Below are 16,205 nucleotides of genomic sequence, written 5' to 3' on the forward strand. Positions count from 1 at the left end.
CAGGTACCGAAAGGTTCCTGGGTCACAGGGAGGTACGAGTAGATATCATTCATGACGATTCATCAGACGAACGAGCAACAAGATGGGCTTAATTTCCAGTCCACTCGACAATTGTTGAATATATATAGTGGTAACTGAGAGCGGTTCCCTCCAGTCCAAATGCCTGCGACGAAATAAGCCACGTTGATCGGTCGAGACCCATCGATACGACGTAAAAGATATTGATGCAAGAAGAAACGTCACAAAGACACTCTACTACTCCATGATATCTAGCTGCAGCCTGCAGGTGTCCCTTTTTTATTTCTTTATTTCAGGATTCTGGTTGGCCCTCAGAGCTAGACAATCCAGTAGCTAGCTTTTGAACCCTGTATTATATTATATTATATTATTATTTATATATACATCCGCGGAAACATTCATAGTAGGATATTTATAATTTGGTAATTGAGTTGCATCCTAGGCAGGGCCGTGTCAATGATGGTCTGTGGATGACAGCAACACCAGCAGCATATAGCAGCTGCAAACAGCGATGCCAGCTCAGTGTAAAAATTGAATAAAAAGCAAGCCGTACATGTAACACACGAGCTGATTCCATGTGTAAGCCTGACGAAGATTACTTGAAGCAAAATTCATCAAATAAATATGATCTACCCTTTTAGAAGGATACAACTTTTTGTGTTAGCTGCCATGTTAATAATATTTGATGACAAAACAACAAAGAATAATCCAACACATACATTAATAAATTTTACCAATTGCCACATATTGAATTATCATATATTCTATTAATGAAAGTTAATTAATGATGTTACTTTATTTTTTTAGATAATGGAACAAAGTTCCAGCCTCTACCATCGATGTTACTTTACTTCTAGTTATAACTATAATGATGTCCTAAGATTCATCGATGTTACTTTACTTCTAGTTATAACTATAATGATGTCCTAAGATTCGCAAAAAAAATAATGACATCCTAAGGAAATACCTGCAACAATTACACTCTTTTAGTCAAAAGAAAATGTTGGACTAAGCAGTGCTGACTAATAAGTAGTACCATGTTCGTCCAAAAATGAGTGTAATTCTAGTTATGTTGCATAGACAAGAACTTGTCCATATGATAACCAAAATTGCACTTATTTTGGGATGGAGTTAGTAGTGTATATATATGCAAACATCTAACAAAGTTCTATATATATTTGACATTTGCCCTGTTCGCTTCGCTGAAAAAACAAGCCAAAACACTGTTCCGACTGATTTGTTGTGAGAGAAAAACACTGTTTCGGCTGAAAAAACAAACTGAAAAATACAAATTATAAGACAAGCAAACAGGGCGATTACTTGCAATACAATATAAATCTAGCCATACCATTTTGTTGTTCAACTGAAACAATTAAATTAATGCTCATAGTCAAATTAAGTTTAAAATACACTCGTTTATTGCTTGTAAGATATATATTTTAATGAACTATTTTAGTTGTTAATCATGCGCTCTCTCCGCTTCACATTGCAGTCAAGCTCAAATAAATACTTTATCAAGACATATTTCATGGAGAATTTAATGAAAGTATTTCGATATTTGGGGGTTTTAATGAACTTTTTTTAAAAGTATGATCAAAGTTAGAAAAGTACGTATTTAACCTAAGACAAGAAGTGAACTATATTTTGTGAATGGAAGGAGTAGATAAGGAAAAGTAATTATTCCTACGTTGGTATCATACTCAATTAATGTTTACATTTGAAAGAAGTGCATATAGTAGCTACAAACTTATTTGAATACAATTGTATGTGAACATGATCGACACTAACTTTATGAAGATCATTGAGCATGGAAGTACTCCCTTTGGTCTGAATATAAAAGATCCAGTCAATCTGTGCTATGTTTGATCAAGTTTATAGAGAATAACATTAGCATCTACCACATCAATGTTGTAGGTTATGAAAATATATTTCATAACATATTCAAATGATGCTAAATTGATGCATACATGTAAATACCGTTCCTATATCAATTCCATTTTTTTCTCTTGGTATATGCCCCTATACCTGTGTACCATTCCTGGCTTTAATAAAATAATAAGACATATAAATATAGCTACCTAAAAATAATTATATGAGATTTATTTGCATAAAGCTTTAGTCATGATCATTCTAAAATTATATAAAGTTCAAAAGTTAGCATATGGTTCGACAAGTTCATAAAACTGCACATTAAATTAGGTGTTACTTGAGTTCTAGACGATACCGATATGGACCAAAATAGCAGTTTTGACTAGTAGGAACCGATGTCAAGACCGGTATGGGATGGAGGCATATCTATACCCATCTAGCCACCTGTATGAGATATATATTGGCCATTCTGACCACTTTAAGACCTGAATTCATATGATGACGTAAACATATATCATTCTTCTTTTGTATAAATTTGATTAAACTTAGCATAGTTTGACTGAGAATAAACTCAACTCTCCTATATTCAGGACAGAGGGAGTATTTAGGAGCCGTGCCATATGCATACTAATGTTTCATGTTGTATATCACATAGCATATGGAAGTAGCTATGAAAGCCATGTAGCATGTGTACTTCCCTGAATTTAGACACGGTATGCTGGTTGTCTTATAGGCCACACCATGCATTTCCATATACAAAATGGAACTTACCACATTTCATTTGCTTCTCATTCATATAACTTTTAAATTAAGGGGTTATTATTCCCTCTGTCCACCAAATGATGCAACTATAGGATTTGTGCAAGTTAAATTAGCTTAACTTTGACCAAATTTATAGTGAACAGTATTAACATATATGTCTCCACCTAGATTTACTACGAAAAAATAGTTTAATAATTAATTTAATGATATTTATCTTGTACCATAAATGTTAGTACTGTTTTATATAATAACATTAGTTAAACTTTAAATCGTGGACGGAGGGAGTGCTATAAGATAACCGAAGACACAACCCATCGTAGGGTTTGCATTGTGTAAAGTCATCTCAAGATTGAGGATTGGACTTGTCCTAAAAGTGTGTAACCCAACCAATTAATTAATACATACATATATATTTTAGAACAACGTTGCACGTACTGCTGATCGGATCTATACCAACGTTTATTTAGGTAATTAATAAAATGTTATTGTGATCGAGACTAACCTTACCTGCTGGTGCAATATGAGTATACTGACTAGATAGTGACTGCGATATATATGCTGCGCCTGCGTATTATATATTCTAAAAAAGGATACTTGTATGTGAAGCACCTCCGATCCATTGCAGGTTTCCACTGTGAGAGCGAGCACAAGACAGCTAGGGCTCAAGTGCTGGAAAGCGAAGCAGCTGCTAGGCACCAAGGCCGGCCGGCAGAGCAGATGACCTCCAAAGCTAGCTTGTCAAAACCGTGTACCATCTTTTATTCAGAAACGGCTGACAATACCAATGCACAGCTCTTTGGCCATGTCTCCAACTTTTATAATAACCTAAGTACAAACCCCATGGACGCAAACTTCACTATCGTCTGCTGAATCGTCAAACCTGCGTTTACCAATCCCCCAAACCGTCGAACCATCGTATCGTGGTGGCTAGGTAGGTAGCCATGGAGAGTGCCAGCAACATGGAATCCAAGGCGGCGTCAGCCGGCGACGAGGCCATGACCTCGCCTGTGCCGGAGCCGGAGGCGGCAGCAGCAGGCGGGGCCACTGGAGGAGAGGACGAGGTGGTGCCGCCGGCAGCGGGCGCTGGAGAGGCGACGACGCCGGCACCAGCTGCAAGCCCAAAGCCATACTACGATTGTGTCTTCTGCAAGCGTGGGTTCACCACGGCGCAGGCGCTCGGCGGCCACATGAACATCCACCGCCGCGACCGCGCGAAGCCGACACGCGACTCACCAGCCACTGGCATAACCACGGTGTCCCGGAACGTCGAGTGCTATAACAAGTACGGCCACTTGTTGGGGCCGTCGTCGTATCCCCCAGCACAGTCGTCGATTCCGATCCCGATCGGTGCCGGCAGCAGCTTCAGCAGGTACTACACGAGTTCGGCGGCTGCGGCCGGGGCTAGGCTGGACGACGAGGGTGGGAACCCTAACAACGTGAGCCCTAGGGAGCTCAGCCTGTTCGGTGAGGCCGCCAGCCGTGATCAAGACTTGCACCTGGGCCTCGGGCGGCACGGGCACATCGTCGTCGGCGAAGGATCACGCGCGCCGGCCGACGGGTCGTCAGAGCGCCAGGAGCCAGGTGAGCCGGAAAGGGAGCTGGACTTGGAGCTCAGGCTTGGGCGGTGTCCCAGCAGGCATTGATCGATCAGATATGGTAGTGCATACAGTTCTCGCGTAACAAAACATGAGTGCCTGCATCCATGTATATGGTTTATGTGATATATGCATGGTGCTACATTAATTATTGGTGAATTTGTTCTTTTTGTTTGTTTCTTTTTACCTGTATATGTATGCTTCGTACTATGTTTTTGTGGTACATATGGCAGCTGTTTGATTTTGTTGCTCATTTTATGACCGGTTTACTGTGGTGTTCTAGTCATTCTATGGACAAATTTATGCTACATATTTGGTTTTTCTTAATTTGCTGCTTAATCTGATTGTTGCTAATATCGTCATCGGTAAAGCTGAATGTGGACTACTTATTTCTTTGTCATAATAATTGCCATAGCAACATTTGTATTTGATATATTGAACCCAGCGAATGGAATTATAACATGCATCTCAGTTAGAAGACACATATTCCAGAGAGATTTGATTATATTTTATTATGATGCATCCAGAAACTTTACGTGTCCCTGGTTCTGTACAAGCTATTACAGAAAGTAAATAGTTTAGGGAACAACTTGAATGCTTTCAGAAATCAATTCTCTTTATATTAGATATTAGGATGTAAAGCACATTACATACTGTCATGGGTCAAATGCAGGGTGGCTACAGCTTAAGACATGCTCAACAAAAATAATAATCTGCCTGTTGATCATTTTCATTTGATTGGACCATTATAAAGTTTGGTAATTCTCTTTTACATGGATGCAAAAATATGGTGGAGCAACCATTGTGGACCAAGGTTGGTTAGAACTTCAATAAGGTAAATACATCTCATATAGTATCCATAGTGCCTTCCAAATGCCGCCATCACACTATTGAGCTAATTTATATTACATGATTAAATGCAACTTATTTCTACTGGTCCTTATTTTTTATTGGAATATCCATAAGAAGGGTATCTTGTAAAAGGCAGTTGTAGGGATAAGGCCTTCACCAAGTGAAACATCATCTTATCTGAAACCCCCTTCCCCATGGTAGATGAGAGAGCTAGAGAGATCAATGAGATCAAGGATGGTGAGATGTGATGAAGGATCTCTGAAGGCTGTGAGCAAAGACTTCGATTGTGTGTCATCGTCTGATCTTTGTTGGATATTTCTCTGCGGAGTCAGTGCTAAAGGAAGATGGGAAAATATATACAATAAGTAATAGATACTTCAAGTTTTTTATACATGCATTTTGAGAGTTTGGTACATTCAGGTATATATGAATGATTGCCCTCTCGCCTTTATTCAGCCTGTTCGACTGGGGCTGAAACGATCGTATACGATCGTGGATTATTACTGCTGGCTGGTTTGGTGTGAGAGAAAAATATTGTTTTGGCTAAAAATTTACGATCGTTTACGACCAAGCGAACATGCCAATTATGTTTCTTGATCTTGATCTTTCATGCTAGCAGTGTTTTCTATTCCTTTATCTTTATGTATGAATGAACAAAGTAGCAACGATCTGAATCATGCCAGTGGTATACTTTGCTTCACTTATAGTTAGCACTGCTAATGTTAATCTGGTTCAAACTTATTAAGTTAGTAATATTATCACTTATTCAAGATTGTAAGTGAACATTTTTATCCCAATGCATGTGGTGTGCTGAACCATTTTTATCAATCGCACTTTAAAGTAGCCTTATTATGTACCCTATATCTTGTGTTTTGTAATGAGCATGTCTTATTTCCTTCACAATGGAATTGCAGCTACGGTGCTACTGGGTTTCTTGGGCGCTGTCTTGTGTCTCCATCATACTCTGTAGTTCCGTTACCTCTAATTGGGGTCTGAAATTTGTGCATCACAATGGAGGTACATTTTGTATATATAAGCTAACTGGATGTCATTGCCTCCCATTTATGCATGTCATTATTTCATTGCAAGGGAAGTGTATCCTAAGTGATCCTGCACATTTATTTGAGTTTTGCATAATAAGGGTAACTCGAGGAGCATTTATTTTAGTCAGCCAAAGCATCAACATCCATTAGAGAGATATAGGTTCCAACCATGATTTGGCATCCCTCTGTGATCTAAATCCATATGTCATCAAGACCTGTGCTTATATATATATGATGAATTGCTTAACCAGCAAACCTAATCTTTCAGGACTGCTCCATGCTTCTGTTGTGATAAAGTACTTCACTGCTGCTAGCTGTTTCCCATTTGGTTGCAAGTACAGAAGTACTTTAGATCTCTACTTTCAAATATACACTAGTACGAAAACGGCTTTTATCCACGCTAGTGATTTTTTTCACATGTGGTTCATAAAGAAGAGTAGCCAGTAAAAATAGAATTGTAGTCCCATGGCTATAAACCACTGGTGTAAATACATTTCTACCCGTGGTTCTTTTAATGCAACCGTTGTCACGCCCGATTTTAAGGATAAAATGGGATGCATAATCTTATGTGCGTTCAGAGATCAGTCACACACAGAACCCGACAAATTATAAATAGTATCATCACAAGTGTTTATTACATCACGAATAACAAGACATAATCTTCACATAAATGTAGCGGAAGTATAAAGAAAAATCTCTTGCAGAAGCTCCATATCACAGGGACGTCAACTGGTTGACCACAAGTGTAGTAATCCTCAGGAAAGTCGTCATTACCATAGCCATCTGTTACCCATCCAGGATTTTTATCCAAATCATAAAAATAAACAAGCGTAGGTACGTGTCGTACTCAACAAGTATAACATGGGGTTCATGAGGCTCAAAAGGCTTGACACCTGTTTAACAGTATTCAGCTTTTAGTTGTCATAATTTTAACATAAGAGTAGCAACTAGTTGTTTCAATCCCAAGGAAAAACGCATGATCAATGTAAACATGAATAATGAATAGCATAAACGGATAGTTCTTAGTGATCATTTATTCCATAAATGTTCTAAGGCTGGTCGTGACCGTGAGCACGACTGATATACCAGTTTTATACTCTGCAGTGGTTATACACTTTCACTATGAGTCGTGATACCTATATGCCCGGGTTAATTACTCCCAAAACACTTCTAAGGTGAGCAGGCAGGGTTCACTACGAAGCCTTTTAAAGGTTTGTCTAACAAGTTAGGGCTATTAGATTCATCCGGCAAACAGATATAGGAACCCCCTGTCGAATGGCACAATTCCATCATGGCTATACACATAAGAGTAGAGGTTGTCCTATAACCGATTCGGCAAGCCATTCTTACACTAATAAAGGTAACCTCTAACAAGCTAAAAATATTCTCATGCTGAGCTAAAGCCAGAGTCATTTAGCCATCACAACTGTACTGTAAGTTCTGGATGATCACTTACAGATAAGTCCTTAGGGAGAGGAATCTAAAGCATTTAGAAAGTAGCTAAATATTCCGGCCCTCTATTTCCAAGTTGCTAAAAAGTCATGTTTTAATATTCATTGCATATACCATTAGTCAAGTTACAAGATGATGGTTTAATTGAGCACTAGCTAAGCTACCCAATGCATATCCTATAGAAGACAAGGTATAAGTTTAATTCTAGGGAATTCCTATCAAGGTGACACGTGCAACATAAATTAAATGTATTAAGTTGATAGGAAACAAGGATAATCCCATGCTATACTTGCCTTGAACAAAGTACTCCTGCTGATCCTGCTCGTCAAAGTAGTACTCTTGATCACTCACGAATTACTCACCGTCTATACTCGATAATCACAGCAACATACAAGCATAAAGAAGCAATCATGCATAGCAAGCAAAAGCTATAGATTAGAATAGTACACCAACAACATAAAATCGAGATGAAAAGTTTGTAAAACGAATTTACGTCTCACTACGAACACACAGACGCAAAGATGAGAAAAATCGGAGCTAAAACGAAGAAGTTATATATTAAACAAGATTTCCTTTATTAAAATAATAGATTAAATCTAACCTCAAATTTTAAAAGTTGAAAACATACTTAACAGTAGTATGAACATGTAGATTACTCAATTACGAAACCTAACGCAACTTGAATGGATCAAATCAGAGTTAAAAGGAAGATTTTATGGCCTACAGAAGGTAGTGGCAATTTTGTAATAGATGAAACTTAATTCTAGAATTTAAAATAATTAAACTCTGATTTTAAACTAAAACATGGACTGCGGGCATCAAAACGAAGAAATACTAGGGCTCTTTAGAATAATTGCAGGGACGTTGGGCTGAGATCCAAATAATTATAAGGGCCTTTTTGCAAAACAACAGACGAAGGGGCATGTTCTAATCTCGGCCCTTGATTTTGGATCGGACAGTTGGAAATAAACCAGAGAGAGAGAAAGCGGACGGTGAGACCGGCGGCGAGCTCCGACGACGGTGCCATGGCTGGAGACGGGCGGGCAAGTGATTTATGGCCTACGGTCCACGAGAAAACAAACTGAAGGCACTGGGAGAAAGAGGAGATGACGACAAGCTCGGCTAGGTAACTTACCATGGCATGGAGTGAATGGAAGTGGCGCACGGCTTCGGCAGATTGTGCTCGGCGGCGGCGGCTAGGGCTAGCATGGCTCGGCGCAAATGCGAGGGTGGTGGCTGGTGCATTAGGGTCAGGTGAGGGCGGCGCAACACAGGGATGCTATTTATGGGTGGGGCTAGCTTGCAGGTCATGCCAGGCACGGTGCAGCGGAGGCAGAGTCGAGCTCGATGTTCAGCTCAGACATGAGCAGAGGAAGGAGACATGCCTGATGAGCAGGCCCAGGCTGTTAGTGGGATAGGAGGCACGGGCGGCGCGGTGGGAGACTGGGCCGCCTGTTGGGTCGCTACAGGAGAGAGCAGGAGTGAGGCGGCCACGGGTGGGTGAGGCCGAGCGGCTGGGCCAACAGGACAAAAGCAAGAGAAAGGAGAGAACAAAAAATAAAAACCCGTTTTCTATTTTCTTAACACAATTTCAAATCCAATTTATACTCTAATTCAAATTCTTTTGCAAATTCCAATCAAACCAAAGCATCACAAAACAAATATGCAGCAGCATGGATGCACACACATGTATGTAGACCTTTATTTTAATTTTATTTTTAACCAAGTTATTATTTTCCTAAATTGAACTGCTCACTAAATGCTTAATTAAATCATTTTCTCCTATTTTAAAATCATACAAATTTTAGGGTGTTATAATTCTAGCCCCCTTAAAATGAATCTTCTCCTCGAGATTCAGACGATGCTTACTCAAAAAGCTACATGTATGTTTTCTTCAGATCCTCTTCTCTTTACCAAGTAGCCTCATCTTCTATATACCAATTCCACTAAACCTTACATATCTTTATAACCCGGCTCCTTATAACCCTTTCTGCTATCTCCAAAATCTTTACTAGAAATTCCTCATAAGTGAGATTTTCCTTAACTATAAGCTCTTCTAATGGTATCTGCTCCTCTGGTACACGCAAACACTTCTTTAATTAAGACACATGAAACACATCATGTACACCTAACAAGCTCTCAGGCAATTGCAACTGATAAGCTACTTCTCCACGTCTCTCCAAAATCTTGAAAGGTCCAATATACCTTGGTGCTAACTTTTCTTTCATGTTAAACCTTCTCACACTTCTCATTGGTGATACTTTAAGGTAAACATAATAACCTATTTCAAAAACTAATTCTGTTCTCAGAGTGTCAGCAAAACTCTTCTGTTGAGATTGTGCCACTCTCAAGTTATCTCTAATCATTCTTACTTGCTTTTCTGCGTCTCTTAAAACATCCGGTCCGAACACTTGAGTTTCACCCATTTAATTTCAAAACAATGGGGTTCCACAAGCGCCTCTCTGTAGACACATGGTTCTCCTTTCCTGTATTGGGTGCTAGCTTCTGAGGCGTTCCTTTTGGGTTACTGTGCTTGTAGCAGAACCAACCATTTTATAAGAGCACAAGTACAAAAACGATCGCCAAAACGATCAAATTCTCGCAGTTGAGCCCATATAAACCCGGTTGTCACCTAAAACCACGAAGGATTTCAAACCAACTAGCATACAACCAAGTCTTGTAATTCAACATAACACATCACACGTTACAACATTTCACAAATAGTTCGCAGATAGATTACAACACATCGGAGTCATAGTTATTACAAACCAAGTCTTGTAAAGTAGAGGAAGCAAAGAGTTTAACTCACACACACAAGTTCAAATACAAGTACCAGCTTGACGATCACATAGCACAAAAGCATTCAGATAAGATAAACAGAGATCATGTCCGTGATCTAGTCTTTGTCACCCGCTGGGTGGAGACAGTACTTACAGAAGCCCTGATAAAGAAGGTCATCTGCAACAAGAGGGAATAAACCCTGAGTACGAGAATGTACTCAGCTAGACTTACTTGTTGGAAACCAAAAATAATTGACACCAAGGATCATGCATAGCTTAATTTAGTGGATCTGGCTGACACTTTCTTTTTGCGGAAAAGCATAAGTAATAATGATCAACTCTTAACCTGAGCTAGCAGTGACTTTTAGCCATTAACCTGTCATCTATATTAGCACCTGTACTAAGCAATCACATGATTAAGATGCAAACATTATTAACCATAGCAGGTATAAACCGCGGCAACATTATCATCATCCATTTAGCCATATCGTTAAATTAAGTGAATCTACGTTATCGCTGCTCAGTCAAGTTCTCACTATCCGAGAGAGATGGTGATTTGAATCGATTCCTATACAGCTGGAGGGGTATTCCTAACGCAAACCCTGCTTCCCCCATCAGGGTCGCAATTAAGTCACCTTTGGTACAACTCAGTAGAAAAAAAAGAAAAGTCACGGGTCCAGACAGCGCTGCATTCTCAAGGGTGACACTCTACTAGGAAGTGCAGGACTTTTAAACACCTAACCCCTTGGACTCACGCCAATGTCCCCAAGCACCTCCTTACTTCCTTCAGAATGCGCACGTCCCCCCGATTCTCGGCCTGAGTCAAAGTACTAAGCTTCGCGATCGAAACGACTTATCCGGCCAGCTAAGTGTTAGGCTGCGTTCAACATGACATGAGGACGTACAGCGTATCGATCCTTAAATAACACAGACGGAGTCACTATGTCCAACCTTACACAAAACTTCACCCGGTTTTAATTCATTATTAACATAGTTCTTTTCCATGATAGCAAATATAGCCAACCATGACCCACCTCATCCTAAAGCTCGCAGGTGACAGGAAATCACCCGACTTCTACCGCACTAAGCATGGCTAAGTATTTAACCCGTTCCTAAACTTAAATAGGATTCAAGTGCGATATCTGGACAAGGATAGATATATAATGCAACAATTGGTTCCATCCAGTTCCTATACTTAATGCATCAGCAACAATAAAAGATACTCAAGATATTTGTAAAAACATGGGAGACTTAATATGTTCCGAGGCTTGCCTTTCAGGAAAGAGGATGGGTGGTGGTCAGGGCACTCGGGCAAGTCCTCCTCGGTGGTAGCTTCGTCGGTTGCTTGAACCTTGGGCTCCTCCTCCTGGCTCGCTCCCTCGAACTCTAGAAGCGTCACTCCCTCCGGCACACCTATTGCATGTATGTGCAAGATAAATATCATGGATGCACATAAACGAAGTTATGGATGCTTGGGGAATGCACATGCTTACTGCAGTACACATATTCTAACTTAAGCTCTATTCAAATCACTTTAACTTACCAAGTTTAGACAACCTAATATACAATTGCTCATCTTCAGTTAAGGACCTAGTACCTGCACCTAAGCATTTTCTCAAGTTAGCCTAGCACCTAAACAATCAACAAGATCAATGCTACAAAGCATTCACACCACCATTCATATTTCAGCAAAACTGGGGATATACAACAGCATAGTAAATTGACCATAACTGAAGATTTACAACTCCAAATGATATGCAACAAGACAATTTGGAAATCTTATGAAATTGCCTAAAATTCATTTTTAGACCTGAAGGTATCATTCCAAAGTTTAGCAGGTCGAATTTACATAAACACATAATCAGGTCTAAACAAGATAGAGAGCAAGCAAAACTGTGATCCAACTTTAAACGACTGTAACTCCTAAACTACTGGGCCAAATGCCACCAAATTTTAACAGGAGCTAGATACATAAGTTATATACAACCTTTGTATTCACCACATTGCTAGCAAACCAAATTATCATAGTGAACTTTGCAAAGTTCACAGAACTATCCAAAAAGACATAATGCAAGAAAATAATTGTTAACTTATGTTGCAAACACATAAATGGATAAAACCAACTTTACTAACTCATCACACAAATCAAAATAACACCAGAAAGTAAGGTGTTCACCACTAATTCATTTATTTTAATGACTTTCTTAATTTATTTAATTATTTAAGAGGAATAATAAACATATATGAAAACTACACTATTTAATCTACAAAAATTATGTACTACATACTCCAAGTAGGCTACTGTAAAATTTTCACCCAAAGTCACCAATAGAAACATCCTACACAAAAATAAGAAGGCAGCGAGGCTGATTTTGGCCTAAATTAGAAACCCTATTGAAAAGTGTCAAACAACAAATTTCACATTTTTCTTAGCATCCTAAAGGAATCAGAACAACCTCTAATAAATTTCATGGGCATTGGATTCATAGATTAATTATTAAAATTCACCCAAGGATCATCTAATGATAAAAGGGAAATTAATAACTCAAAACTATTCATGCAATGACTCTGAAATTTTTACTAGGGCTTCTACTCATCAAGAAGAGATCACCATCCAAATTTCATAGGTTTTGGATCAAAGGAACTCTAGAAATGAGTTAAGCAAGTTTGCATCCATTGAAAAACACATTTCAAGTTACAATTTAATTCTTCCAGAAACCTTACTACAAGTGCTCATGTTATATTTTTACTAAATACTACACTTCACCAAGATCCTAACAAAATTGGAACCACCCAATTTGGATCTACAAAACTCCAGTTATGAATTTTACAATATAGCATGAAATCTAGAAATAATTAAACTAGCTTCAGTCCTTAAGCCACTAACAACCGGGGTCCACAAAACAGGAGGGCCCACTTGTCATCGGCACCAAAACAGAGCATGGCATGGGATCGGCTTGGGATCAATAGAGCTCACCGACGGTGGCTTCTCCAGCGATGTAGAGGGTACCACCGTGTTTGCCTCAACATCCCGTATCGAGTGACCTCCTAAACCTAAACTCTACTAGCCTCTAGGTGTGTCGGCCATGGCGACAGCGGCTCGGCCATGGCGCACGGCGGCGCTCCGATGAACCCTGGCACTAGATGCTTGGATAAGGTGTGCATAGGCTTCTAGGTACCATGTAGGACCTCCCTACGCTATTGCTACCCACTACAGTGAAATGGTCGAGCGAGGCCACGTGAGGTCTCCGGCGGCAGCCATGGCGTGGCGGCGCACGGCCATGTTCTAGCTCGGTCGGACCGACATTATTGGTAGCGTCTTGACCTAAGCATCTACACATGATGGAGAAGATGAGCCAAGAGCTAGGGAAGGAGTAGAGGTGTAGTGATGTGCTGGCCACAGCGGACCGCGAGCGCGGTGGCGCTCCGGTGAGATTTTGCCGGGGCAGAGTCGGCAATGCGGCTCACCTATGGCTTGGCTGGCTTAGCGATAGCATCGCCGAGGTCCATGAGGTGCTAGCGAAGCTGTGGTTGGAGTGGTGTTGGCTATGGTGCAGCGGCAAGCTTGGCGGAGCTCCACGGCGTCGCTGTGGTGAGCTGCGCTGCTGTGGCGAGTGAGCAAAGGAGAAGCAGGAAATGGAAATGGAAGCGCTGGGGAATCACGGGTGGACACTGGGGCCTGTGTTGGCATGTGGCAGCCTATCATGGCCTAGCCGCTCAGGCCGGCGGCGACGCATGGCGTACACGCAGCGTTTGAACCCTTAACCGGCCAGGTCACTATAGCGCGCCATCAGAGCATCGATGCACGCCTGACAGCGTATTTTCACAGCGTTCATACACCAAAACCGTGGCAATCCAAGTTAAGGTGTAGTTGACAAAGTTGTAGGACCAAGTGAGATCTTCAACTTTGCCAATTGGAGCTCAAGCTGGTATGGCTTGGTTTGGGAGGTACAAGGCTCCAAACATCAATACATGAAACTGAAACTCAGTTCCCAGACTTAGAAAAATTCTAAGTCTCCAAATAGCCCCCAAAACTAACTTGTGGGCCCTTTTTGAGCATGTTCTGCATATTTTCATGAGATGGTCCTAAAATAATTTTTGTTCCTTATAAAATTTCCTACAACTTTGGTTAAAGGTGCACAACCATGCAAACAATCTAAGCTGTGCTTTTTAAACAGTCAAACAAAAGAGCTCTAGGGGTTAAACTATTACTTGGAAGCATAATTAGGCAATATGGTCAACATGAACATTGTTCCTAATGACATTCTAAGTGTAGCTAAGTTGTTTAAGAGGACATTTGACATGCATTCGCATAGACCACACATGAGCATAGACACAAATGCTAGCATCAAATCAAGCAATTCAAATAGAAACACATATGAAATGATAACATTCATCATGGTATGATTCTTATGAAAGAGATGATGATGCACATGCTCATATGATGCAAGTGTTTTAGTGCAACCATAACACTAAGGTGTTACAGCCCTCCCTACTTATAAAAATCTCGTCTCAAGATTTGACAAGCGTACCATTGTTGATAGAATTCCTTATAACCTTCCCTCAAATAATCTTCTCTTTCCCAAGTTGCATCGCGTTCACTACCCTGATTACTCCACATGACCTTGTAAAACTTGACCACCCGACTCCGAGTCACTCACTCATGAGTGTCAATTACTCAAACCGGTTTTTCTTCAAAAGTCAAATCAGATTCTAACTTGATATCCCCCAGTGGAACTCTCTCTTCAGGGACGCGAAGACATTTCTTCAACTGAGATATGTGAAAGACATTGAAGATAGCACTCATCTCAGGAGGTAATTGGATCTTGTATGCTACCTTACCACTCTGTCCTATAATTTGAAATGAACCGACATATCTCGGCGCAAACTTTCGCTTCACACCAAAGCGTTGGACACTCTTCATGGGTGAGACTTTCAGATAAACGAAGTCTCCAACTTTGAACTCGATAGGTTTTCTACGGCGATCAACATAACTTTTCTGCCTAGCTTGAGCTGTGGCCATATAGGTTTGGATAGTACAGACTTATTCTTCGGCTTCATTAACAAAATCAATACCATAATATCTTCTTTCACCAGCTTCAACCCAATTCAATGGGGTTCTACACTTCCGACCGTACAAAACTTCAAACGGTGCCATCTTGATACTCTCTTGATAGCTATTATTATAAGAGAATTCAGCTAGGGGCAACCATTTTTCTCATGAACCCTTAGATGAGATGACACACGCTCTCAACATATCTTCCAAGATTTGGTTCACTCGCTTAGTTTGTCTAGAGGTTTGTGGATGATAGGCAGAGCTTCTTACTAACTTAGTTCCCAATAACCCGTGCAAGTGCTCCCAAAAGCGAGCAGTGAACTATGGCCCTTGATCAGAGACAATAGTGCGAGGTACCCCATGAAGTCAGACTATCTGATTGAAGTAAAACTTAGCATAGTCAGTTGGACGGAAGTCTATGCGAACAGGAATGAAGTATGTAGACTTGGTCAAACGGTCTACAATCACCCAAATGGAGTTAAAATTCCTCTGAGTAGTAGGGAGTCCAACAATAAAATCCATAGTTATCTCCTCCCATTTCCAACCTAGAATAGAGAGTGGCTGAAGCAATCTAGCTTTTATGTGCACTACTTTAACTCGACAACAAGTGTCACACCTAGCCACATAAGCGGCTATCTCTTTCTTCATCTTGGTCCACCAAAAATGAGGCTTCAAATCATGATACATTTTGCTACTACCAGGATGGATAGATAATTTAGAGGAATGTGCTTCGGATATGATTTGATTTCTAAGCTCTCTATCCTTTGGGACCACTAAG

The 16,205-nt window shown here is 40.3% G+C and overlaps 1 protein-coding gene across 1 annotated transcript; it reads left to right on the forward strand.

Annotated features, from left to right (window-relative positions):
- The first annotated feature begins 3,590 nt into the window (after positions 1 to 3,590).
- Positions 3,591 to 4,292, forward strand: LOC136510659 (transcriptional regulator SUPERMAN-like). Its single transcript, XM_066505034.1, has one exon. It carries the CDS (start codon positions 3,591 to 3,593, stop codon positions 4,290 to 4,292), a length of 702 nt encoding a protein of 233 aa, XP_066361131.1.
- Positions 4,293 to 16,205: the final 11,913 nt, after the last annotated feature.

The sequence above is a fragment of the Miscanthus floridulus genome, chromosome 16 (genome assembly GCF_019320115.1).
Source record: "Miscanthus floridulus cultivar M001 chromosome 16, ASM1932011v1, whole genome shotgun sequence".
NCBI classification, from domain to species: domain Eukaryota; kingdom Viridiplantae; phylum Streptophyta; class Magnoliopsida; order Poales; family Poaceae; genus Miscanthus; species Miscanthus floridulus.

Bases quoted from the DNA above. Each gene is read 5' to 3' on its own strand.
- LOC136510659 (XM_066505034.1), top strand. From the start codon at position 3,591: ATGGAGAGTGCCAGCAACATGGAATCCAAGGCGGCGTCAGCCGGCGAC.